At 34.4% G+C, this 24571-nt stretch overlaps 1 protein-coding gene and 1 long non-coding RNA gene across 2 annotated transcripts in view; both read left to right on the top strand.

Moving 5' to 3' along the window:
- Positions 1-19931, top strand: part of HIKESHI (heat shock protein nuclear import factor hikeshi) — a 37700-nt gene extending 17769 nt beyond the window's left edge. The window contains exons 3-5 of the mRNA XM_008540355.2: positions 12901-13052; positions 18783-18901; positions 19846-19931. Of these exons, the coding sequence (XP_008538577.1) occupies positions 12901-13052; positions 18783-18901; positions 19846-19900 (326 nt within the window). The 3' untranslated portion in view covers positions 19901-19931. The remainder of the gene's footprint in view (positions 1-12900; positions 13053-18782; positions 18902-19845) is intronic.
- On the top strand, positions 180-11489 carry LOC139084160 (uncharacterized). The gene is made up of 3 exons (XR_011541512.1): positions 180-336; positions 4318-4442; positions 7427-11489. It is a non-coding gene; the product is annotated as an uncharacterized lncRNA (long non-coding RNA).
- Positions 19932-24571: the final 4640 nt, after the last annotated feature.

Genomic DNA, 24571 nt, shown 5'->3' with positions numbered 1-24571 from the left:
TTTTAGGCATTATGTATAGATCTACCTCTTTCAAACAGTTGTATGTTATATGGCAATACCATAATTTATTTAACTAATTTCTGTTGATGGAAATTTGGGTTGTTTCCTCATTTTTGTATTGTTTTACTAGCAATGCTACAATCAGTATTCTTACACAAATCTTTGTACATGTTTTCTAGCACTGTATTTCTGTAGATGAATCTCCTAGAAGTGGAACTGAATTCCTGGATTAAAATGGCCCTTAAAACAAATGGTATAGGAGGCCTGGAGAAAGGGTGCTGAATATGGATAATGGGTCATGATTGTCATGGCAGTTTTTAGAGAGTTGTAATAAAGGTACAGTGTACTTGATACTACATAAGAAACTAACAGAGCATATCCTCACCAATAATAACAGAGTAAGCCATGGGATCTTAGAATGGAAGGCCCTAAAATAATTTAATCTAATCCTTAACATTACTGTTAGGACTCTTGAGATCTAGAAAGTTTTAAAGTGTTCCTAAGGGGCAAGCCCCATGGCTGAGTGGTTAGGTTCGTGTGCTCCGCTTCAGTGGCTCAGGGTTTTGCTTGTTTGGATCCTGGGTGTGGACATGGCACTGCTCATCAGGCCATGCTGAGGTGGCATCCCACATGCCACAACTAGAAGGACCCACAGCTAAAAATATGCACAACTATGTACCAGGGGGCTTTGATCTTTTAAAGTGTTCCTAAAATAGAGTGGGGATTTGGATCCAGAGACTCAGATTTTTAGTTCACTATTGTAAGTGTAGTAGGTCTTTTCCCTTCCCAAAGTAGATTTAAGGAGAAAACTACATTCAAATTCCTTTCCACTGTTTTTTATATATCTGTATATATATATATATATATATATATATATATATATATAAATCTCATATGTTTGTAACTGCTGTTTTCTGCTATTTTTACTTAATATTTCATAATGGGTTATGAAATTTTGATGCGTTTAAAAAGTATTAAATGTTTAGTTTTTCCTTCTTGCCCTCCTTTCCTGTTAACCAAGTAAAATGAGAAACAGTCACATTCTGGTCTTCAGATGGGCTAGAATGGGAACAGATGAGATTTTTATGTTTATTTAAAAGGAAAAGATAGGGCTGGCCTGTGGTTAAGTCTGTGTGCTCTGCTTTGGTGGCCCAGCATTCACAGGTTTGGATCCTGGGTGTGGATCTACACACTGCTCATCAAGCCATGCTGTGGCATCATCCCACATACAAAATAGAAGAAAATTGACACAGATGTGAGCTCAGGGACAATCTTCCTCAAGCAAAAAGAGTAAGATTGGCAACAGATGTTAGCTCAGGGCCAGCCTTCCTCACCAAAAATAAAAGGAAAGGTAACATGAGTTAAGAGGCTTTCACAAACACTGATGTAGAGCATATGGTCCTTCTTTCTACTTGTCGTAAATGGTAGTATAGGACTACATTTTGTTGTTGGGCATTTTGGCTTTTTTTTTTCACATCTCTGAACATACTTTAAATTTCCAGTTGTTTGTTGCTAATATGTAGAAGTGCAATTGATTTTTTTAAGACTTTATTTTTTTTTAGAGCAGTTTTAGGTTTACAACAAAATTGAGAGGAAGCTACATAGATTTCCCATATATCCCTGCCCCCACACATACATAATTTCCTCTGTTATCAACATCATTCACCAGAATGGTACATTTTTTGCCATGGATGAACCTACGTTGACACATCATAATTACCCAAAGTCCACAGTTTACCTTAGGGTTCACTCTTGGTGTTGTACATTCTATGGGCTTGAACAAATGTATAATGACATATATCCATAATTATAATATCATACAGAGTATTTTCACTGCCCTAAAAACCTGTGCTTTGTGTGCCCTGCCTATTCATCCCCATGCCTGCCACTCCCAGCAACCACTGATTTTTTTTATTGTCTCTGTAATTTTACCTTTACAGAATGTCATATAGTTGGCATCACATAGTATGAAGCCTTTTCATACTGGCTTTATTCACTTAGTAATATGCATTTAAGGTTCTTCCATGTCTTTTTGTGGCTTGATAGCTCATTTCTTTTTAGTGCTGAATAATAGTCCGTTTTCTGGATGTACCACAGTTTATCCATTCACCTAGTGAAGGACATCCTTGGTTGCTTTCAAGTTTTGGCAATTATGAATAAAGCTGCTATAAACATCCATGTGTAGGTTTTTGTGTACACAGAAGTTTTCAGCTCCTTTGGGCAAGTACTAAGGAGTGCTATTGCTGGATCATATAGTAAGAGTATATTTAGTTTTGTAAGAAACTGCAAAACCGTCTTCCAAAGTGGCTATACCATTTTGTATTCACACCAGTAATATATGAGAGTTCCTGTTGCTCCACATACTTGCCAGCATTTAGTGTTGTCACACAATTGATTTTTGTATATTGACTTTGTGTCCTGAAAGATGAAGGAAAGGGTAACATATATTGGATATCTTGCTGAACTCCCTTATTAATTCTAGTAGATTCCTAGTAGTTTCTGTAGGTGATATGTCTGTGAAAAGGAATTTTTACTTCTTTCTTTCCAATTTTTCTGCCTTTTATTTCTTTTTATTGCCTTATTGCATTGCCCAGGCCTTTGAGTACCATGTTGAATAGAATTAGGAGGGGTGTAGTAAGGCATGAAAAAGAAGACATAAAAATTGTTCTCTCTTCCTTTGTTTTATGAGTGTGTAAGATCGATGAATTGGTCCTTTCATCAGTATGAAATGGCCTTTCTGATATGGTTAGGTTGAAAGTTTTATCTTACTGTTTTTTTTTTCTTTTTTCCTTTTTTTTTTGGGCCTTCTTTTGGACTGAGTATTTTTTTAATCTATATTTCTTCTGTTGGTTTTTTTGTTATACACCTTTACGTTGTCTTTTTGTAGTTCCTCTAGGGATTATGATATGCACTGTTAACTTTTCATAGTATACTATGAATTAATATGAAAAAATAAACATCTCTATTTGACAGTTATGAACTTGGATGTGGTTTGTGTGTGTGTGTCAGGAAGACTGGCCCTGAGCTAACATCCGTTGCCAGTCTTGCTGTTTTTTGCTAGAGGAAGACTGTCGCTGAGCTAACACCTGTACCAATCTTCCTCTATTTTATGTGGGATGCCACCACAGCATGGCTTGAGGAGCCATGCTAGGTCCACGCCCAGGATCCAAACCTGCAATCCCCAGGCCGCCAAAGTGGAGCATGTGAACTTAACCACTATGCCACCAGGCCAGCCCCTGGATTTCATCATTTTTATAGGGCTTCATCTCCAGTTTTCTTTGCTATCTCAGTCTACTTAGTGAAATTATAAATATAATGCCAAAAACCTTGGGGCAAAAATCACATTTTGGTGATTTATTTTGATTTAAAGATCCTTTATCTCCAGTCTCATCGTCTTCACACCCAAGTTTCCCATTGCAACTCTTAATAGCATGTGAAAGAGTCAGATATGGATAGTAGGAAGCCAAAAGGTCTTTTATAAATACTCTGCATATTTTACCCAAAGTTCAGAATTTTCACATCCTTCAGAGCTGAATAGCAGAGGCAAAAAGGATCATTTATTCACGTTTGCTTTGACTTAATCTGGTCCAGAGAAATGTTTCATGATCAGGTCCAGGTTGTACTGGGAATTTTCTCAATGGACTGCATCTTTAATTTTCTCAGTGAAGTCTTTTGAGAGATAGGCAGCTTTTTAGATGTGTCTCCATCTCATTAACACAAAAGTATCAGTAATTAGAATTAGAAATCCATTTTCCTCATACACTTAAGTATTTCTTTCTAGTTCTGTATTATTGTCAGATCTTGCAGTGCTTTTTGAACTTTTTTCACAGTGCTTTTTGAAATTTTCTCTTAAAATGTCTTACCTGAGTTCTTAAAGGTACCTAGCATTACTAGTATCATTGAACTATAAGATGGTAAGCAAACTCAGCATTTATATAGTAGGTCCACTCAGTGCTGGTGTTCATTTATAACTTAAACATCTGTTAATACCTGTAACAACTATGAATAATGAGATGCCATGTAATGTTAACTTAAAGAAGTTCTCATTCACGATATATAAGGAACATGAGTACAGTATCTTTTAAATTAAAGTTTAAAATTTTGATTCTGAATTTGGAAGCTGGAAGCAATTTCTCTTACCAAAAATACGTAACTGAAACAATTTATATTATGCATATTTATGCACATTTATACATATGTGTGTCAAAGGTAAATATTTGTGGAGTTCATAGACTATTTGAAGAGTTTGTTTAAGCCACATCCACATAGTCTTTCATACACACAAAGTTCAATTTAAAACCTTCCTTTTCTCTGTAGGTTAACTATTTGTAAAGTATTTCAAGAGACAATGAGGAAATGGCTCAATGCCTCAGTCAGGGAGAATTCCAGTGACATCTGCAGTGGAGAATGGGAAACAGAAGAGGCCGAGATTGGAAGAGCAGGTGGGGGAGTAGGACATTAGGTCAGATATAATAACACTTATGTGGAACTTAAGTATTTTTTATTGTGTTTATAGAACTTTAATATGTGATTGTATTTAATAGAAGAATAAGAAATAGTTGATCAAATCACCTGTGGTATGAAGAAGAGGGATTATACATTTATATGAATAAAATAGAGTAATGAATGTGATAGAAATTTGTAGAACATTTTTGTTATGAGAACAGGCCAATATTTTATGTTTCAGGCCTTCAGAGTAAATTAGGCATCTTATGGTGGGGTTTTACTTTATTTTTTTTGGCCAACGCCCTACTATAAGGTAGTGTTAATTTGGAATGAAATACTAAAAGTATCAGTTCTGATATTCAAAAAAACTTTTTGCATTTGGGATTTGAGACAACTTTATTTTGAAATAATTTTAAAATTAGAGAAAAGTTATAAGAATAGTATAAACAATTTCTTACCTTCTTGCCACACATTCATCAGTTTTGCTATATTTTATTTATCATTCTCTGGAGATCTATATGTGTGTGTGTATATATATTTTTTGAACCCTTTGAAAATAAGTTGTAGATTTCATACCCCTTTTCTCCTAAATACATCTGCATATATTTCCTAGAACAGGAGTATTCTCTTAGGGCTGCCCTGGTGGTGTAGTGGTTAAGTTTGCATGCTCTGCTTCGGCAGCCCGGGGTTTGTGAGTTTGGATCCCAAGTGTAGACCTACAAACCACTTGTCAAAGCCATGCTGTGGCAGCATCCCATATATGAAGTGGAGGAAGATTAGCATAGATGTTAACGCAACAGCAGTCTTCCTCAAGCAAAAAGAGGAAGATTGGCAACAGATGTTAGCTCAGGGCCAAGGTTCCTTACCAAAAAAACCCAAAACAAACAAACAAACAAAAGAGTATTCTCTTATATAATCACCGTATAATTATCAAATTTGGCAAATGTAACATTAATGCAGTACTCTTGTCTGTTGCACAGTCTGCATTACAGTTTTGCCAATTTTCCCAATAATGTCTTTTATAACGGTTATCCCCCACCCCCTGCCACCCATTTAGGGTCCAGTCAGAATTGTGCGTTGCATTTATTTGCCGTACTTCTTTAGTCTTTAATCTGGCACAGTTGCTTAGCCTTTCTTGTCTTTCATGACAGTGATGTTAAAAATACTCATGAAAAAAGACTTTGCACCAAAGAGGAATTTTTAAGGAATGTTAAAATTAGAGTTTGTTGTAAATCATCATTTGAATTTCTTCTTTATAATTCTGCTCTTTTCTTTTTGGGCTTGCTGCCATGTTTTAATGTCATCGCTTTGGCTTTCTCTACACATGACTTGCATGGTCTCCTCTCATTTCATCTAGCTCAGTTGCCAGGAAGAAACTTTTAAACTTATTCTAGTTTTCATTTTAAAATTGGTTTGAACTTGTCAGGGAGATTAGAAAGGACAGAAAAAGCTCAAGATGCTACTATTAGTCTGTTCACATGAAGTGGAGCTAGTGAGCCAGAAGGGGAACCTTTTATTTCCTCACATTTCTTTTTTTTCCTAAAGATTGGCACCTGGGCTAACAACTGTTGCTAATCTTTTTTTTTTCTTCCTGCTTTATCTCCCCAAACCCCCCCTGTACACGGTTGTATATCTTAGTTGCATGTCCTTCTAGTTGTGGGATGTGGGACGCCAGCTCAACGTGGCCTGACGAGCAGTGCCATGTCCGTGCCCAGGATCTGAACCCTGGGCCGCCGCAGCGGAGCACGCGAACTTAACCACTCGGCCAGGGAGCCGGCCCCTACTTCCTCACATTTCTTGACTTGCTTTCTTTAATAACTTATTGTGAAGGAAGTAATGAATAAAATCAGTTAAGAGTTCATACCACAGAATTTGGTATAAACAGGTAGGGTAATGAACTGGAATGAGCATCAGCTTTAGAGCTTGATAGACCTGTTTCAAATTCCAGTGATACTTATTACTAGCTGTGTAGTCTTGACCAAGTTATTTAACCTTAGAAGAGAATTCAGGTAAATTGGGGATAGTATCTACAGTGCAGGTGTTTTTGTGAGCATTAGAGATAATGAATGCAAGATGCATAGTGATGCGTGGCACATAGTTGGTGCTCAAGAAATGGTTATTATATTCTTATTAAAATCATAGAAGGACAGCTCTAGGGGGGATATTAAAAATCACCCAGATAATGAAACGTGTTTAGAAAGTTTAAATAACGGTTACTGCTCCATTACGGTGTAGACTCTTTGAGAGTAGGGACTGTTTTTATTTTACTTCATATCCTTTAGAATGTATAGAGCACAATGATGGACTTTAGATACTTAGTAAATATTACTTGTTTAAATACATTTCAGACATTCAAATTCTAGGCATATTACAATGTCAGGTGAGTTATCATTTTTATCTGGTTTAAAATAGTTATTTTTGATAAACCTTGGAGAGTCGCATAGCTCTTACAATATGCATTAGCGAAAAATGTAATTTTCAGGCTTGTCAGGCTATCAATAGAGATGAAACTGAGAGGCTTTAGAAATATATATATGACTTCTAAATATTTACATTCAATGCTAAGAAGGCTTTTAAGCAGGGATAATTAAGCTTTTTTAATGTAGTTTTTTTTAGCGTATGTCGTATTCAGTTGCCACTTCATAGTGAATTATTTATCTTTGGCATAACTGTTTTCTTTAGTCCTCATCTCTTTGCTGCCATGCACACCTACAATATCTTAACCAGTGGACTCAGTTTTAGTTTTTGAGTTTATTTTTTGGGCACTTAAAACTCTTAGAAAGATTGATATTTCGTCAGTTTTATTCTTTTTTAGTGGTCTCCCAAAGAACAGAGAAAACATTTACTTATATATTTTTTAAACTCATTCTTACAGTTACCATATGGGTCCACTGGACCATTTTATAAATCTAAGATGCATTTGGGGATATTAGTGATCTTACTTTTCCTATATCTTGAAACATTTTGCTGTTTATCCCAGGAATTATGTCATCATTATTCTCAACTATGCAAAAAAAAGGCTGAAATAATAAGAAAAAGGAAGAATGACGGAATTACTTACAGGAGAGTTTGGCAAACATTTTTATAAAGGGTAAGATCGTAAATATTTTAGGCTTTGTGGGCCACATATGGTCTCTGTGGCATATTCTTCTTTAAACAACCCTTTAAAAATGTAAAAACCATTCTTAGCTCCCAGGTCATACAAAAATAGGTTGTGGGCCAGGTTTAGCTTGTGTACCTTAGTTTGCCACTGCATTATCCTATAGTTTTCATATTGCATCGTCCAAAGGATTATGTCATCTTTCAAGAAGTATAAAAGACTAGAGACACCATCTTTATTTTCTGCTTTTTGCTTTTATTGAACAGAATTTTGAGTTCATATTTTTCGTATTTTGTTCATAATGGCAAAGAGAAGAAAATTGACAGAGGAATAAACTTCACAATTATTGCATGAATCAAAAAATGAATACAAAGAAGCAAATAGCAGCATTCTAGACTCTAATGATGATGGGAAGTTGATCATAGAATCAAAATCTCAGACTGTGAATCTTCAGATGATGATCTCTTAGGTGAATTTTCTCAAATTAAAAAATTGATGATTGAATAGTATATTTCTAAGGACCAAAAGAAAATATGGTATTCTTACCTATTTAGTCATTCAACAGGAGGAATTAATCATACAATATTTTGTGACAAAATCTTGGACATGTAGTAAAATGATGTGTGCTGGTATTCTTTCATCTCGTATGTTTGTGCCCCAAAATGATACAGTTTGTAAGTGGACATTGCTGAAAGTGGATGTGAATACAAAGGTGATTAGAAGGCAATAGGTGTAGAAATGAAAAAAATTAATTGTATTGATTATTCTAAATAATGTTTATAAATCTAAAAATGACAATGTTTTGCAAATTATGGATCAAAGAAGATGACCATCCTCTTTTCAACAAATTATGAGCCATTATAGTTTTAAGGTTTCAGGTATTTCATTTTGACAATGCAATTGCCAGAAAAAGAACCACAAGTAATGATAAGCTAGAACCTGTTAGAGGTGTGTTTAAAATCAGAAATCAGATGTATAAGATGGATACGTTACACATTTATCCATGACAGTTGATTAACAGTTGTATTCAGAGAATGTGGCCCATTTTGGCTATTTATAACTTAAAAACCAGGAAAATGTGGGAAGTGTAGAATGAATATTTGGGTTTGCTGTACTTCAATATTTACTAAAATTCTAATAAAGTTGTTTTTCACTATCTCTTTATTCTTCTGAACATTTTTTGTAAAATGAGTTAAAATGTGTATTTTTTAAAAAGAGTCTTTTAGACTCCAATCGTAAATGATGATTGCTTTTCCTTGTATAACAACAGTAAAGGACTAGTTTCCTGGAGGATTTCTTCTTCTGAGTTGTGCCTTGTATTAGGCTCTTGACTTACATTGAAGAGGGACACTTTGAGAAACAGCCTTAAAAATTTGCTGCTGCTTTTATTATTGGAATGTTATCGAGGACTTTATCTAATATATGTCAGGTCAGATGTTTTACTTTCTCTGCTGTTTTTCTATTTTTTATTTATTTTTAAAAATTTTTTACTGAGGAAGGTTTGTCCTATGCTAACACCAGGTGCCAGTCTTCCTTTTTTTTGTATATGAACTGCCACCACTGCATGGCCACTGACAGAGGAGAGGTGTAGGTCTGGATCCAGGAACCAAACTTGGGCTGCCGAAGTAGAGCGCACCAAACTTAACCACTAGGGCACTGGGGCTAGCCCTAGTTTTAAATTTTTTCATGATAAGACTCAGTGTAACTGATCTTGTCTTTCTTTTTGCTTTGGCTGTCATGAATTCAGATCCAAAATTAAACACTAACTGTAAGTTTGTGTATTATGTTCCAGTGTTTTTTCCTAGTGTTTTATTTTATGGTTTGCAGACAAGACCCTTTGTACTTGGAGGGTATCAACTACGTGTCAAGCCCATTTTGAGAATAAGTGACTAAGGAATGATTTAATTGCACAGTGGATTTCTTTGAAAATATAAAGATCGCTGAAGACTTTTGAGTCTTTTTTTTCTCATAAATTGTCTTAGTCCCAGAAAATTTTAAAATGAAGAAGCCAGAATGTTTCCTTAGTCTCATCTCTTACAATGGCAGTTTTGCTTAGGGGCCTCATTCATTTGCCAAGAGGTTGTGTGTGATAAGAGATGGAAGTTAGAGATGACAAGCCTTTCTGCTTGGGCAGATCATTTCCTGAGTAGTTATAACTAAGACAATGGAAGGTTGTATTGAATCTCTTTCCTCAATTGAGATCACTGGAGTCTGTTATGCAGACAAATAGCAATGCATTTTCTGGACTTAGCATAATTCTAGGTTTAAAACAATTAAAATGATTGGGTAAGGAATTCCAAAAGTCCATCCCTCCATAAAAGCAACAACAACAGAAAAACTGGCAAAAACTGTCAAAATCAACTTTTTCAGGACTCTGGAAACTAACCAAAATCCTGTGGCAACCAAGGGAACATTTAATCAAGAAAAACCACTGAATTTTGTTAAGAACAGTGAGCTTTGTGGCATTTTAACTTTCCCTGGTCCCATCAGCTCAGTGATAGCCTTGAAAATAACAGCCTGTGTTCTTGGTACTGGTACTGGTACTAGAGGGAGCAGAGTGAACCTCATTCACAATGAATTTTAATTAACTTGTTTTGCTCTGTCTGGTGGCTCCTTGGAAGACTGATTCAAAAGACTTGCCTTTATTTCACCTAACGTGGAACTCTTCCAGTGCTAAAGTGACTATCCTGGGAGTATTTTTCAAAAATATTTCCAGGCAAATGTATTAGTCACTGCTGCCTCAGTTATAATGGAATGAACAGAAATTGTCCCTAGGAAGCGTAGACATAGGACTTAATAGTCAAAGACTTTTAAGTACACTGTCTCAAATATGCTCAAAGAGCTAAAGGAAACCAGCGGAATAATGTATCATCAAATAGAGAATATCATAGAGAAATTATGAAAAGGAACTAAAATTATGGAGCTGAAAAGTACAGTAACAAATGAAAAATTCACTAGAGGATTTCAATAGCAGATTTGGGCAGAAGAAAGAATCAGTGAACTTGAAGATAGGTCAACTGAAATATCTAGTTTGAAGAGCAGAAAGGAAAAAGAATGAGGTAAAATGAACAGAGTCTTAGAGACCTATGAGACACCATCAAGTATGCCAACATAGACATAATGAGAGTCCCAGAAGGAGATGAAAGGGGTGGAAAGAATATTTGAAGAAATAATGTCCTAAAACTTTGTAAATTTGATGAAAAACGTTAATCTACACACTTAAGAAGCTCAATGAACTTTGAGTAGGATAAACACATTGAGACATGTAAGAAACTGCAAAAGACAAAGCACCTTGAAAGCAGCAGGAGAAACAACTTATCACATACAGGGATCCTTGATAAGATTACATCTAATTTCTCATCAGAAACAATGGAATCCAGAAGGCAGTGGGATGACATATTTAAAGTACGGAAAGAGAAAAGTTGTCCATCAAGAATGCTCTGTCTATCAAAACTATCCGTCAGAAATAAAGGAGAAATGAAGACATTTCCAGATAAACAAAAACTGAGACAGTCATTGCTAGAAGACCTACCCTATAGGAAATGCCAAAGGGAGTCCTTCAAGCTGAAATGAGAGGACATGAGACAGTAATTCAAATTCATTTGAAGAAAAAAGAAGACAGGTAAAGGTAACTACATAGGTAATTATAAGAATCAGTGTTAATGTACATTTTATTTGTAACTCCTTTTTTTCCTATCTGAAATAAAAAACAACTGCATAAACCAAAAACTCTGGGTCTGTTTATGGGTGTACTATGTATAAAGATGTAATTTGTGACAATAACAACATAAGGGAGAGAAGGAATTATGTGGGAGCAAAGTTTTTGTATGCTATTGAAATTAAATTGCTATTAATCCAAACTAGGTTGTTATAAATTAAGATGTTAATTATAATCCCTAGTGCAGCCACTAAGATAATAACAAAAAATATCTAGTAAAAGAAATAATAAGAGAATTAAAATGGTACACTAGCAAGTATCTATTTAACACAAAATTAAACTCTCCAGTAAAAGGCAGAGATTTGCAGAATGGCTAAAAAAACATGATCTAACCATTGATTCAGAGATACAGATTGGTTGAAAGTAAAGGATGAAAAAAGATAAATGCAAACAGACAACCAAAAGAGAGCTGAAGTGGCTATAGACAAATCATTAAGGAAATAGAAGGCTTGAATAATACTATAAACCAACCAGACCTAATAGATATATATAGAACATTCTACCTAACTACAGCAGAATACATGTTCATCTCAAGTGAACATGAATATTTCTTTAGATAGACCATATGTTAGGCCACAAAAAAAGTCTCAATATATTTTAAAAGAGTGTTCTCTAACCACATTTATAGAAATTAGAAGTAACGGAAGTAAATCTGGAAAATTCACAAATATGTGGAAATTAAATAAAACAATTTAAAAATACTGAAAATAAACTAGTCGTGTTTAGTGAGGTGTGTATGTGTGTATATTTTTAAAGCACAGAAAAATACATCTATAAGTTTTTATTCGTATGCTTGAAAATTTCAGAAAAGTTTTGGTACTTGCAAGGAGTGTTCTAGTTATTAAGAATGTGTATTGTCCCACGTATTTGTTCTTCAGTATTTGTTTAAACATTTTATGGTCATATAAAAACAGCAGATAACCCAAAAATCTATTCATTGTATGAATTTTTTTCCTTTCTCAGACTAACTTTTCTGATTATGTCTTGTGTGGATTAGTAAAATTGACTTATGTTTCCCATGTATAAGTTAGCTGGCAGTTACAGGCTCAGATGTATAATTGATATATTTTTTATACATATGATATATTATAAAGGGGAAAGTTATTAAATATTTTTCATGAATAAGCTGCAAATTTCTTTATTGCCTGTTTGATAACATCATCAATTACTGAGTGGAGTGATCCATGACATTTAGTAAAATATACCGTGTCTTTTATCAGTAATAATGGCAATTTAAAGATCTTTCTTTAGTGGAATATTCAGAAAATGTTAAAACTAATTCTAAAAATCTTTAAAAATATCCTTCCCTCAGAGTTAGCATTGAGAATCTTTTATCTGATTAATGCTTATTCATTTATTTTTCTCTTTTTCTGTTAATTTCCATTTCTAGCTCAAGTAATTTTAATATGTTTTAGAAAAGTAACAGCTATTTTTCTGGTGGGAATTTTAGTTTTCTTATTCTTTGTTAAGATAGTAAAAACTAGGTAGCCTTTTGCATTTATTTGAAAAGAAACAAGTTTTGATCTAACAGAACTTTTTAGTGCATATGGATTGGAGGTTCTTCACATATTTACAAAGTAATTTTTATGGATACAAGTTAAACTTGAAATATGTGGCACATGTTAATTTCTTTCAGGAGAAGGAAGCCAACACCCTTTTGGAGCCATGAATATTGTCCGAACTCCATCTGTGGCTCAGATTGGAATTTCAGTGGAATTATTGGACAGTCTGGCTCAGCAGACTCCTGTAGGTAACGCTGCTGTATCCTCAGTTGACTCATTCACTCAGGTAATGCAGTGCATATTTCATTATTTTCTAGAATAATTTAAAAATCATATTCTATACTTTAAAAATTAGCCTCTTGGTAGAAAACATGTAAAAATGAAGGTAAACATATATGTCATAAGTTATTGGCTTCCATGGATGTTTTCAGTTTGTCTGTTTCTCTATAGATATTTAAAATTTTATAAATACTTTGATGAGATTTATGTTTTTATGGTGATAAAATAGCTTAAAGTGATTTTTAAAAATAGATTTAAATAGGAACTTTTCTTCTTTCTCTCCCACAATTATTATGCTGAGCTGTGGGTGTATAGTTGTGAACCTGATAAACAAGATCCTTGTCCTCGTGGAGCTTAAAGTGACATAATCCAAAAGGGTTGACTTTCAACCTCTGTATGGCCAAGTCCTGAAGGGGAGAATGATCTAGGGAGAGGTATAGCTAGTGCAAAGTCCCTAAGGAAAAAATCTGTTATGTTTGAAGAATAACATGAAGGTCTTTGTGGCTGGAGTAGAGTGAGCAAGAGTGAGAGATGGGAGATGAGGTCAGAGATTATGGGGAAATGGCTGCAGGATAAATCATAAGGGAATTCATTGGGTTTTATAAGGCTTATATATTCTTATAATTCTTGATAATGACTTGAACTAGGGGGTATAGGGAGCTGGAAGTGGAGGTGATGAAAAGTACTTAATTTCTGGAGATAATTTGAAGATGGAGCCAGTAGTGTTTCATGGTGTGGATCACATTTGAGGTTTGAGATAGAGAGAGACATCTATGGCTCCAAGGATGTTGCCTCAAGGAACTGGAACACAGGAATATTGTGAAAAGAACAGGTGTGGTCTGGGAGTAGAATCAGAAGTTGGATTTTGGTTGTACTGTGTTTGGGATGCCTGTTAAGTATTCAACTGGAGATGACAAGTCTAGAGTTCAAGAGAGGTCTCAGATACAGATAAAAATCTGGGAGTCATCAGTGTAGAGATGGTATGTAAAGTTGTGTGTGTGGCGGGGGGCGGGTTGTGGCCACTAGAGAAGTAACCGTAAATAAAAAAGTTGGCCGGTGACTGAGCTTGGGGCTGTTTCAAAGTTGAGCTTAAGAGATGGGGAGAAATAAAAGAAAAGGAGCAGCCTAATGGAGGAGGAGACCCCAAAAGTGTTGTTTTGAAAGCCAAGCAAAGACTGGCTTTTGAGAAGGAAGAAGTGATTAATAGTATCACGCTGCTGATGCATCAAGTAAGATGAGGGCTAAGAATTAACTATTGGATTCAGCCAAGGTAGAAGTCATTAAAGACTTTGATGAGAGTTCAGAGAGGTGGAAGGGGAGTTTGGAGGGAGTTTGAGCATTGGAGAGGAGGAAATATAAATGATACCAAACCTCTTAATCTCAGGTTTGTGTGCTAGATGTGCAATGAGCCAGTCACTGAGACACCAGTGCTTGGAGGTAGAGAAAGGTTTATTTGAATTGGCCAAACGATAAGGTGGGTGGATAGGTTCTCTCAAATCTGCCTTAATGAAAAAAGAAAGCAGGGGGTCTTTACAGAGCTAAAGGGCTTGGGCTGAGGAGTTTTGGAAAAACAAATGGGGTCTGTTTCTTTCACTCCAGGTAAGGCCTTGGTCAACCAGACTTCTGGGCACCAGCGCAGTTGGGAGCTGGTTATCTGGTGGTTGTAACTTCCTTAAAGGCATTCTTTTTCCTGTGCAAAACAAGCTTATAAATCCTTGTGACCCTTGGGTCACCTCTCAGGTTAAACAAGAAAACAGCAAATTAACAAGTTTATAAAGATGTGTGGATTAACTTCTTTTCATCTGTGTCTGTGTTGGGAACAAGGTCAAAGGATAACCATGTTCTTATTGAATATTTATGGTAACCCTCAGGTACCCAGCTTCAGAAACAGTGGATATAGATGACACTTGATGAGTGTTGTAAAGAACAGCAGATAAATGGTTTGGTTGCTTGAGGGGGCTGTGAGGACAAGGAATTATTATTAGTATTATTTTTACCTTTTTTCTTGTTTTTAATGGGAGATATTACTTCATGTTTGACTGACAGGAATGAAGCGTTGGAAAGAGAAAAATTGATGATGAGAGAGAGTGGGGAGAATTGCGTAAATGCTGTCCTTGAGTAGGAAATGGGAGCGCATTTGTAGGTGTTCATTTTAAATAGGATAATGGACAATATTTATAGTAATGGATGTGTTAGTATAGATGCAGGACATTGGTAAATGTGGTGATGAGAACTTGTGCAAATTCTCTCTTGATTCCTTCACTTGGCTCGATGAAATAGGAAGCAAGATCATCAGCTAAGATTGAGGGAAAAGGGAGTATTGGAAATTTAAATAAAAGAGGGTATTAAGTAAGTTCTCCAGGAGGAGCATGAATGGACTAGGGAAACCTGATGGGTGTGCTGGGCAGCATGCTCTTGAGCGTTGTGGCCATGAATTTAAAGGTAGACTTGTCACATGATCTTTTGAGAATGAACTGAATTAGGAATGACAGTCTGGGTCTTAAAATTTTTTTTCAGTAATTTTTAAAATAAACTTCTGTACTGAAAAAAACAAGTTGTAAAAATACTTACAATGTCCCATATAGACTGTATTAGAAAAATGTCTGGAAAATATATACCAAAGTGATGTTATCCCTGGAGAGGGAGTGGAAGACTTTTTGTTCTATATATTTATAAATTATGAGCTTTTTTATAAAGCATGTATTTTTTATTAAACTTTCTTTTATGAAATATTTTAAATATATAGAAAAGTACATTCCACAAGTATTTATTGTGTACCTACTGTGTGCCAGGCATTTTCTAAGCACAAATAGATAAAAATAGGTAGACGAAATAAAACCTGTCCTCTTTATAGTGGGGTATATACGAAGACTTCCAGGTATCTTCCAGCTAGATTTAACTGTTACATTTTGCCATATTTACTACTAATTTAAAACAGTAATAAAGTATTACAAATAGAGCCCACTGCTCTCCACTTCTCTTTGCTTTCCTCTCCAGGTAGCTAATCTATGTTTATATATCTTTCCTATCTATATTTTATACTTAAACAAAATCATATGTGTCCACAAAATTTGTATAGTACTATTTGTGTATGTGTTTAAACATGTTTCTAATTTATACTCTTAGTTACTCTTATTTCATTTAATTTTTTATCAGTAGTACATGTACATGGTTTAAAAAGTCAAATAGTTTTACGTGCAAAACAGCTGTCCTCTGTTATACCTGTTATATTCAGCTCTTATTCTCCTTCTCAGAAGCAATCACTTTCAACCTTCCCCTCATTTTTTTTTACCTATTTCTTCTCGTATTTACTTCCATGTGTCAGCAAAATACTTGCTTAATCTGTACTTTGTTAATTTATCTACTGTGTTTTCTGTCGACGTAACCGTTGTATAACATGATTAGCTCTCTTACTCCCCTGCTGCCTGATATAAACAGACATCTTTTCTCCCCACCTTTCCAGTATAGATTTTTGTTAAATTAATATTCAAAGTTTTCAATATTATGACCAGGTAAATATTTTTCAGAACTGAGCCGTGTGTAGTGCTATGAGTATATTTCCTTTCTTATATAACTTTACATTTTTCCTGGTTAATAAATGCCTCATTTTTTCTTTTGCATGGACTTTTGTTTCCATTTCTAATTTATGCCCAAACTCTGCCAAGTGTAAATTCCCATTCAGTATATTTAAATATAGCAATTTTAAATTTGTTTTGGAAACATACCTCTTGGAACTCTCCTTTCGCTTTTTTCTATTTTTTCACTTTTTTCTATTGTGGACTGATTATTCTCTGGGTCTGTTGCATAACTGTAGTCAAGGTATTACTTTCTTGCACCGTTACTGTAGAAATTTCTTATATTTCTCTATGTTGAATCCCTTGTTTTCTGGTTCCTCAATTTTTCATTCCTGTTGATTTACTCTTTTATATGTTTTAAAAATGGATATAAATGGTATCATACTGTACAAACTTCTGCAACTAGCTGTTCACTCAACATTACTTTTAAGATTTATCTGTGTTGATACATGGAGTAGATCCAGTTTGTTTTAATTGTTGTATAGTATGCCATTGTATGAATGAGCCACAGTTTGTTTTTTCATTTCCATATTGATAGATGTTTATATATTCTCACTAATATTTATCAGAGCTTAGATTTTTGCCAAGCTGATGGGTGAAATTAGAATATCACTATTGTTTTGGTTTGTATTTCTTGACTGCTAGAGAAGTTTTGAGCATCTTTTCATATTTTGGCCTGCATTTGTATTTTCTTTCATTGAAATTGACTATGTATTTTGCCGAAATATATAGTCCCATTAATTGAATAGTTAGTCCTTTTTTTTTTTTAACCCTGAGTAATAATAGCATCTTTGTTATGTATCATGTTGTCACATATGATTAGTTTTCTTTCTAGGCTCTCTCTTTTATTCCAGTTCATTTATTTGCCTGTCCCTTAGCCAGTAAAAGTCTTAATATTTAGTAGGCCAAGTCCCTCCTCCTAGTCATCAAAATAGGTTTAGGTATTCTTCATAATAATTTTAGTATCAGCTTGTCAAATTCTATGAAAAACTTTGCTGAAATTTAGTTGGAAATAACGTTGGTTTTATAGGTTTAATTTAGGGAGAATTTCTGACATTACTACATTAACCCTTCCCATCTGTGAATGTGTTATATCTTTCCAGTGAATATGGTATATATAGGTCCTTTCATTTGTTTTCTTTCCTGTCAAGACAGTCTTAAAATATTTCCCACAAAAGTCTTATTATCATCTTGTCTTAGCATTTTTCCTGGTTATCTTACAGACTTTGTTTCTATTCTGAATTGGATCTTTTTAAGTTACATTTTTAAATTTTTTGTTGTTAGTATGGAGAGTTTCTGTTGATTTTTTTTTTTTTGCCTGATATTGTTCTTTTAGTTAGTGCTCTTCCTGAAATCTGATATTAGTTCAAGCACCTTAATGGTATAGTCTCTAGGATTAAATTACCGTGATATTGTTAAACAAATAAAAACCCTAATAAGACATTTCCTCTCTCTAGTTTTGTGTTTCTGAGAAAGTGATGTTGGGAAGATTATTTTTGGGTGAATATAAGGTAGTAGTATCTTTAGTAGATCATTTACTTTTGGGTTTAGTGCTTAATTCCATTTGAATCAGTTTGCTTCCAGCTTCTACCAGGGAGACTTGGAAGATGTTACTGAATTTGTCCATTTGAGGGTAAATGAGAAGAAACAGGCCAGGAGAATAGAGGAAGTGGAATAGTACCACCTTTCTCTTCTTTACAATTGATGGCAAGGAACCAGTTGCTCTTTTATTATAGTTAAGCTTTTCTCTTCCTGGCAAGAAAAAGACTTCTTAGAGATGGTTACTATTTTATATGAGAAAATTGATTTGAGGAGGGTGGTATTTGAGGAGAGAGGTATAGTTGATAGTGAGGTGGAGATAAAAGAAGATATTTTCAAGGAAAAACATTTTTTTTTTTTTACCAAAATGAATGTTAGGAATTTAAAATATTTGGTAATCACAGAAATTCTTTGAGCTATAAAGAAAATACTAAAGGCAGATTATTATGATTTTGTGCCATAATGTCATTTTATGACTTCCTTTAACCTTCAGCATTAAGACTGTGTTAGAACTCATGATCCTTAAAACCAAGATAGTGTGAGAACATTTTAAGTTAAAAATATTAAGGTCTAAGTGGAGTATTTAGTATAAGCCGTTAATCTATTCATTATTAACTTTTCAGTTCACACAAAAGATGTTGGACAATTTCTACAATTTTGCTTCATCATTTGCTGTGTCTCAAGCCCAGATGACACCAAGTCCATCTGAAATGTTCATTCCGGCAAATGTGGTTCTGAAATGGTATGGGGCATTTTGTATCTCTAATATTAAGGTTTTTAGTAACCATATATATTTTTTGCCTATGAATGTATTTCTTCTTTGACATTTAAACATATTCTTTTACTGTGGATATCAGTATACATTAATGTTTGCATGCCATTAAAAAGTATGTACTAGAGAGTTCAGATTAGGAATGGTTCTTACCCTAAATATTCTGTTATATAGTAGCCATCTTGAATTTATAAAGACAGGAAAATATAATTGCTTATGTTTTAGGGACCACAATTAAGGATTGTACATTTTTTAATATTTTGAATTATAAGTACCATATGAGACTTGAAATATCAATCAAAACTTGTTATTATAAGTTTAGAAAGTCTTGATCTGAAGTAAACATGCGTATGGTATCAGGGTGGTTTATACTGCGCTCTGTAAATGAATGATTAATAAATCTATTTCCCGAGCTTTCCCATGTTTCTGTTTTATACGTTTTTCTTTTCACTTTGAATATCCCAGAGGTGGGGGAATGCATAGGGAGAGTTTGTTAGAAGTGGTAGCATGGTGTAAGCATGGATAGCACTGGAATGTATTAGGATTGAGCTTTGTTACAATGTAGCAATGTGACCTTGAGCAAATTACTCATATCTACTTATCTATAAAATGAGGGAGGAGGAGTTAGATTTGATTTTTTTCTTAGGTCTCCTCTAGCTCTCAGATTTGCAGAAGATAAACAATTAATAAAACTTATTATGATTTGTATTCTCTGATATAAGCCAGTCCTTAAATCTTATAAAAATTCTTTTTATAAGAATAATTAAACTTTCAGATTAACTTTTCAGCTTTTTAGATTTTTTTATTTTAGCTTTTTAGGAATGACACATAAAGTTGTTTGCTTTTTGTAAGTCATTTGACAGATTATGAAAGATTATATTTTAATTTTCGTATAAATGTTTTTTCTTTTGTAGGTATGAAAACTTTCAAAGACGACTAGCACAGAACCCTCTCTTTTGGAAAACATAATTTGAATAAAATAATTTTTAATGATTCTGAACTTTGTCATGTTTTGAAGATAAGTGACTCCATTTAAAAGGATGAAGTCAAAAGGATCATGAAGCCTAAGTTTAAAAACTACTTAGTGACTGTGAAGTTTAATTAAAATCTTTATAAAAAATTAAAAACATTGAAAAATGAAAATATTTCTCATTAATGACTTTTTCTCCCTTAAGCTTAAAATATTATTCAGAGGCGAAACATTTTGTTTTGGCTATGATTCATTTTTTACTTAAAAATAAAGCATATTCACAACAGTAGTGTGCCGAATGCTGTTACATTTATAATCTTTCATTTATTTTTATGGTGGTTTGCTAGAGTAGTTAACTTAAAACAAACTGTATCAAAATTTGGAAAAACAAATCAAGTATACATTTTTACATATGGAGAAATTATTTTCAGTTAATATTTCCTAAGAGTACAAATTTTTCAATTAACACTGGTTGGCTGTCAGCTTTTATATCTGCAAATTCATATATTTTTATTTGTTTAATAAAATTGCCATGATTAATACTGATGAGGTTTTATTTAATACTGGTAATGTTGTTAGGCATTTGTGTATAGAATATAGGGTTCCTTACTTTTGCAGATGAAGATAAAGCCATTGTGTTTCGTTCAGAAGGGAACTCTGACTCATTTATACTGGTGATGGTCATTGACCAAAAATCACCAGGATCTCACCTATAATCAAGGCTAGGTTTATTGTCTTGCTGCACCAAGGGTATATATACACCAGAGGAACTGTGGGGTGTCTCCAAAGGAAGGATACATGTAGGAGTTTGGGGTCTAGAGTTAATCTTGGATTGTCTTGGCAGGGATTGATGAAAATTTGGAAACTACAGATTTGCTGTTATGGTCAATATCTTTAGATCACATGAACCTATGCAGAATTGTTAGATCAGTTTGTGGTCTTATCTTGAAACAAATGCATCTGAGCTGGTGTTAAGAGTTTGAGCTTAGGTAATTTCTTGCATTGTCAAAGTTTGGTATACTTAACGCATTTTGCAAGTTGTACATTTTTGCAGATTGTAGTTTCTCTTTCAATTCTCAGTTCTTCTCTTCTGGTTTTTCTTCAGCCTAAGTTGAAGGATAGACGTTTATCTTCTGGAGTTGTGATCAATTGAGATTTGTATTGCTATTTACTGGGTTATGATTGTGTATCAAGTATTAGTAGTAGTCATTAGCCTCAGGTCTTTGTGTTAATAATGGTTGATCATTGTTGAATCATGTGACTTGAGGCTAGCTATACAACAGCATTTAAGACTCTGGACAGAAAGCATCAACCAACTGTAATAAAATTAGCAGAAGCAAAATTATTATTCTTGTACTAGAATACAAAGCCAGGAACCTAGATTATCAAACCCAAGCTACAAAAACATGTCCCAAAGTCTAGCTGGGACTATTCTGCAGAGTCAGGTAGCCTTTTCCATTATGAAAGACTGACTATTCCACCTGTCCAGTGATCTTTATAGAGATACAACAGGAAGTATTAACTAGATAGAAGCTGCCCCTTAGCTTGCCAAGGGGAAATAAAAGACTATGTGATTGTCCATGACAATCTTGAGTAGTGAGTTTAAACTGGTTTATTGGGTTTCTATAGCAGAGGATGAGTCAAAATTTGGACCACTTTTGTAGTTGTTTTATTCTTACTGTTGGAGTAGTAGTCTAGCACAGTATGCATAAAGAGTCAGTCATCGCTTCTGAGAGCTCACCTCAGTAGCCAGTACCTGCTTCATTTTGGTAGTCTCTGGTTATCCTTCTCAAGGAAACACACCACACTGGAGAGAAGGGGGCTTTAAATATCTGAAAGCCTCTTAGCAATTATTCCATACACAAAAGATGGGTTTGGGTTTAGGAGGTGGGTGAAAGCCTGATGTTGATATAAGTAATCCCTGGTGAGTTACAGATAATATTAGGAACATCAATAGATTTTATCAACAGGAATGAGCCAATAGTTGTTTTTTTGAGGTGGGTACATTCTCATTGGGGTTTAGTTCCTGCTTAAAAGTCTGGAAAATCTTTGGAGAAAATGACTAGTGTAGTGAGAATACTTCCAGCGTTTGTTCTCTCTCTTGGTCAGCTTAGTTCTGCTGACAGTGCTGTAATCACTATAGCAGGAGCATTTTGTTGACTTGGAGTGAAGTTCCATTTTTACAAGAATGAAGATTGGGGCTAATGATAGGAGGAAAATTCAAATATCAGAAGGGAACTTTGGGAGGGAATTGGTCTGTTTAGGAATTTAAGGAATTGTTTCAAAGGAGTAGCTTTTAAACCTTTTACAGTGGAATTTGACATATTCAGATAGCTATCGTCTGAGAAAACTGCTGAAAAGTTTTGCATCTTGTAAGGTGGCAAAAAAAGACCATAGATGATTAAGAATAAAATGCTAAAGATATGTGAGCATATTGAGAAACCTTTAGACCATCTCTAGGAGGTGCCAAATCATAGTAAACAAGAGGGAAAAGGAGCAAAGATATCAGAAAATTAATCTTGTTTTTTGCCTTGAGCATAAGTTGTCCACTTTCTGTTGTCTTCTGATTAGCTTGACAGTCTTGATTAGTAGTCTTCCTCTAAAGATCTTGGCTTCTGGAGGATTCCTAAGAATCACTGGTTTAAAGTCTCCTGATGAGAGTGGTTTTCCAGCTGTCTGGAGAAGATACTGTCATTTAGTTAGGAAACTTGAATCCAGGAATCATCTTGGAGCTTTACTGCCATGCTAGTTGTTACAGTATCTGATAAGCTAATTTTTCATTGAGGGCAGTTTTTCTCTGATGTCTCTTTCAGAAGATTAAATTTGCTGAAGATGCAAGATGTTACAGACAATGATGTTTTTGTAGAATGGAGGTGAGTGGAATCCACTATTGAGGTATAGCACAATTAATTTATCAGATTATTATAAATTATTATTATAAGACTACAGACATATTAGGGACAGTGACAATTCTCTAGGCCCATAATTTATCCCATAAAGTATATCTTTTTGTAGACAGTTACTGTATTAGTCTTTATATGAACATGAGTATGTTTCTTTTTTCCTGAAATGTATAGTCATTTGCTATGGTCTGAATGTGTATCCCTCCACAAAATTCATATGTTGGAATCCTAATGCCCAATGTGATGGTATTAGGAGACAGGGCCTTTGGGAGGTGATTATGAGGTCATGAGGGCAGAGGCCTCATGAATGAGATTAATGCCCTCATAAAAGAGGCCTGAGAGAGCTCCCTTGCCTCTTCTGCCCTGTGAGGATACATGGAGAAGTCTGCAGCCTGGAAGAGGGCCCTCACCTGACCATACTGGCACCTTGATCTTGGACTTCCAGCCTCCAAAACTGTGAGAAACAAATTTCTGTTGCTTATAAACTACCCAGTCTGTGGTATTTTGAGCAGACTATAACACATCGAAACATTTTTATTAACAAATTTTACTTATGTATAGTTTAACCTGGGAAGGCTGAACTCTTGATTGGTCAAGTTTTTTTAAGTTCGATTTTTGAAAAAGAGCTCTTAGAATGGTTTTGAATTAATTAAAATTTGAAGAATGCCAAACAAACTTAATTTTTCCTATTATCATTTCTTTTATAAGATGAGTGAAATCCAAAAAGTTCGGGCAAAAAATAAAAAGAGTTTTATTATGCTTGGATTTAGGAAAGGCAAAATCATGGTTATCAGAGGAGACAAGATATGAACATAAATCAAAAATGTCCACAGACAAGAAATAGTCTCAGCCAATATCTATATTCAGTATACAAGGAAAATAGTGACATCATTTACCATCTGTGCCCAATGGATGCCTTTTAAAAAATGTTTCTAAGTCCCTTTTAAAATGATGTACTGAACAAAAAATAAAAGGATAGTAAGCAACTTTATTAGAATTTTAAATAATGAGAAAATAGGAAACCCAAATGTGTGTTTTATATTTTCGTAGTTTTAATGATACATGTACCCAATAAGGGCATTGTCTTCTGAATGTAACTATGCATCAGTTGTCATGTGTGAACCTGGAATATATCCATCTTGTAAATGCTACTGCTAGATTTCAGATACATCTCTAATAGGTTCTACCTTATCATTACTTTCTGGTTCTTGTACTTGCATCATCAAAATGCAGTACATAAAGAATTGATTGAAAACTGACAGCAAATAATTTTGTTAAGGAGAGGATGGCTGTTTTAGCTCCATAGTAGTAAGGCATTTTCATTTTTAGATTTATAAATTAGAATGACCAAATTTTTCATTTCTGCATCTTCTATTTCCTTCTAGAACTTTTGTGTGCTTTCAGCATTTGCCTACTTAAAAAAAAGCTTTATTGAAATATAATTCATATACCATCAAATTCAAAGTGTACAATTCAATGCAATTCAATGGTTTGTGCAACCATCATCATGACTAATTTTAGAACACTTTCATCACTCCTAAAAGAAGCCCTGTACCCATTAGTAGTTAATCTCCAGCTCCCAGCCCCTGCCCCAGCCGTAAGCAACAACTAATCTACTTTCTCTCTCTATGGATTTTTCTTTTCTGGGTCTTTTATATAGATGGAATCATGCATTATGTGGTCTTTCATAGCTGGCTTCCTTCACTTAGCATAATGTTTTCAGGATTCATCCATGTTATAGCATGTATCAGTACTTCATTCCTTCTT

The sequence above is a fragment of the Equus przewalskii genome, chromosome 6, assembly GCF_037783145.1.
Source record: "Equus przewalskii isolate Varuska chromosome 6, EquPr2, whole genome shotgun sequence".
Classification (NCBI taxonomy): Eukaryota; Metazoa; Chordata; class Mammalia; order Perissodactyla; family Equidae; genus Equus; species Equus przewalskii.
The sequence above is the reverse complement of the archived record's forward strand: the minus strand, read 5'-3'. Positions and strand labels throughout refer to the sequence as shown.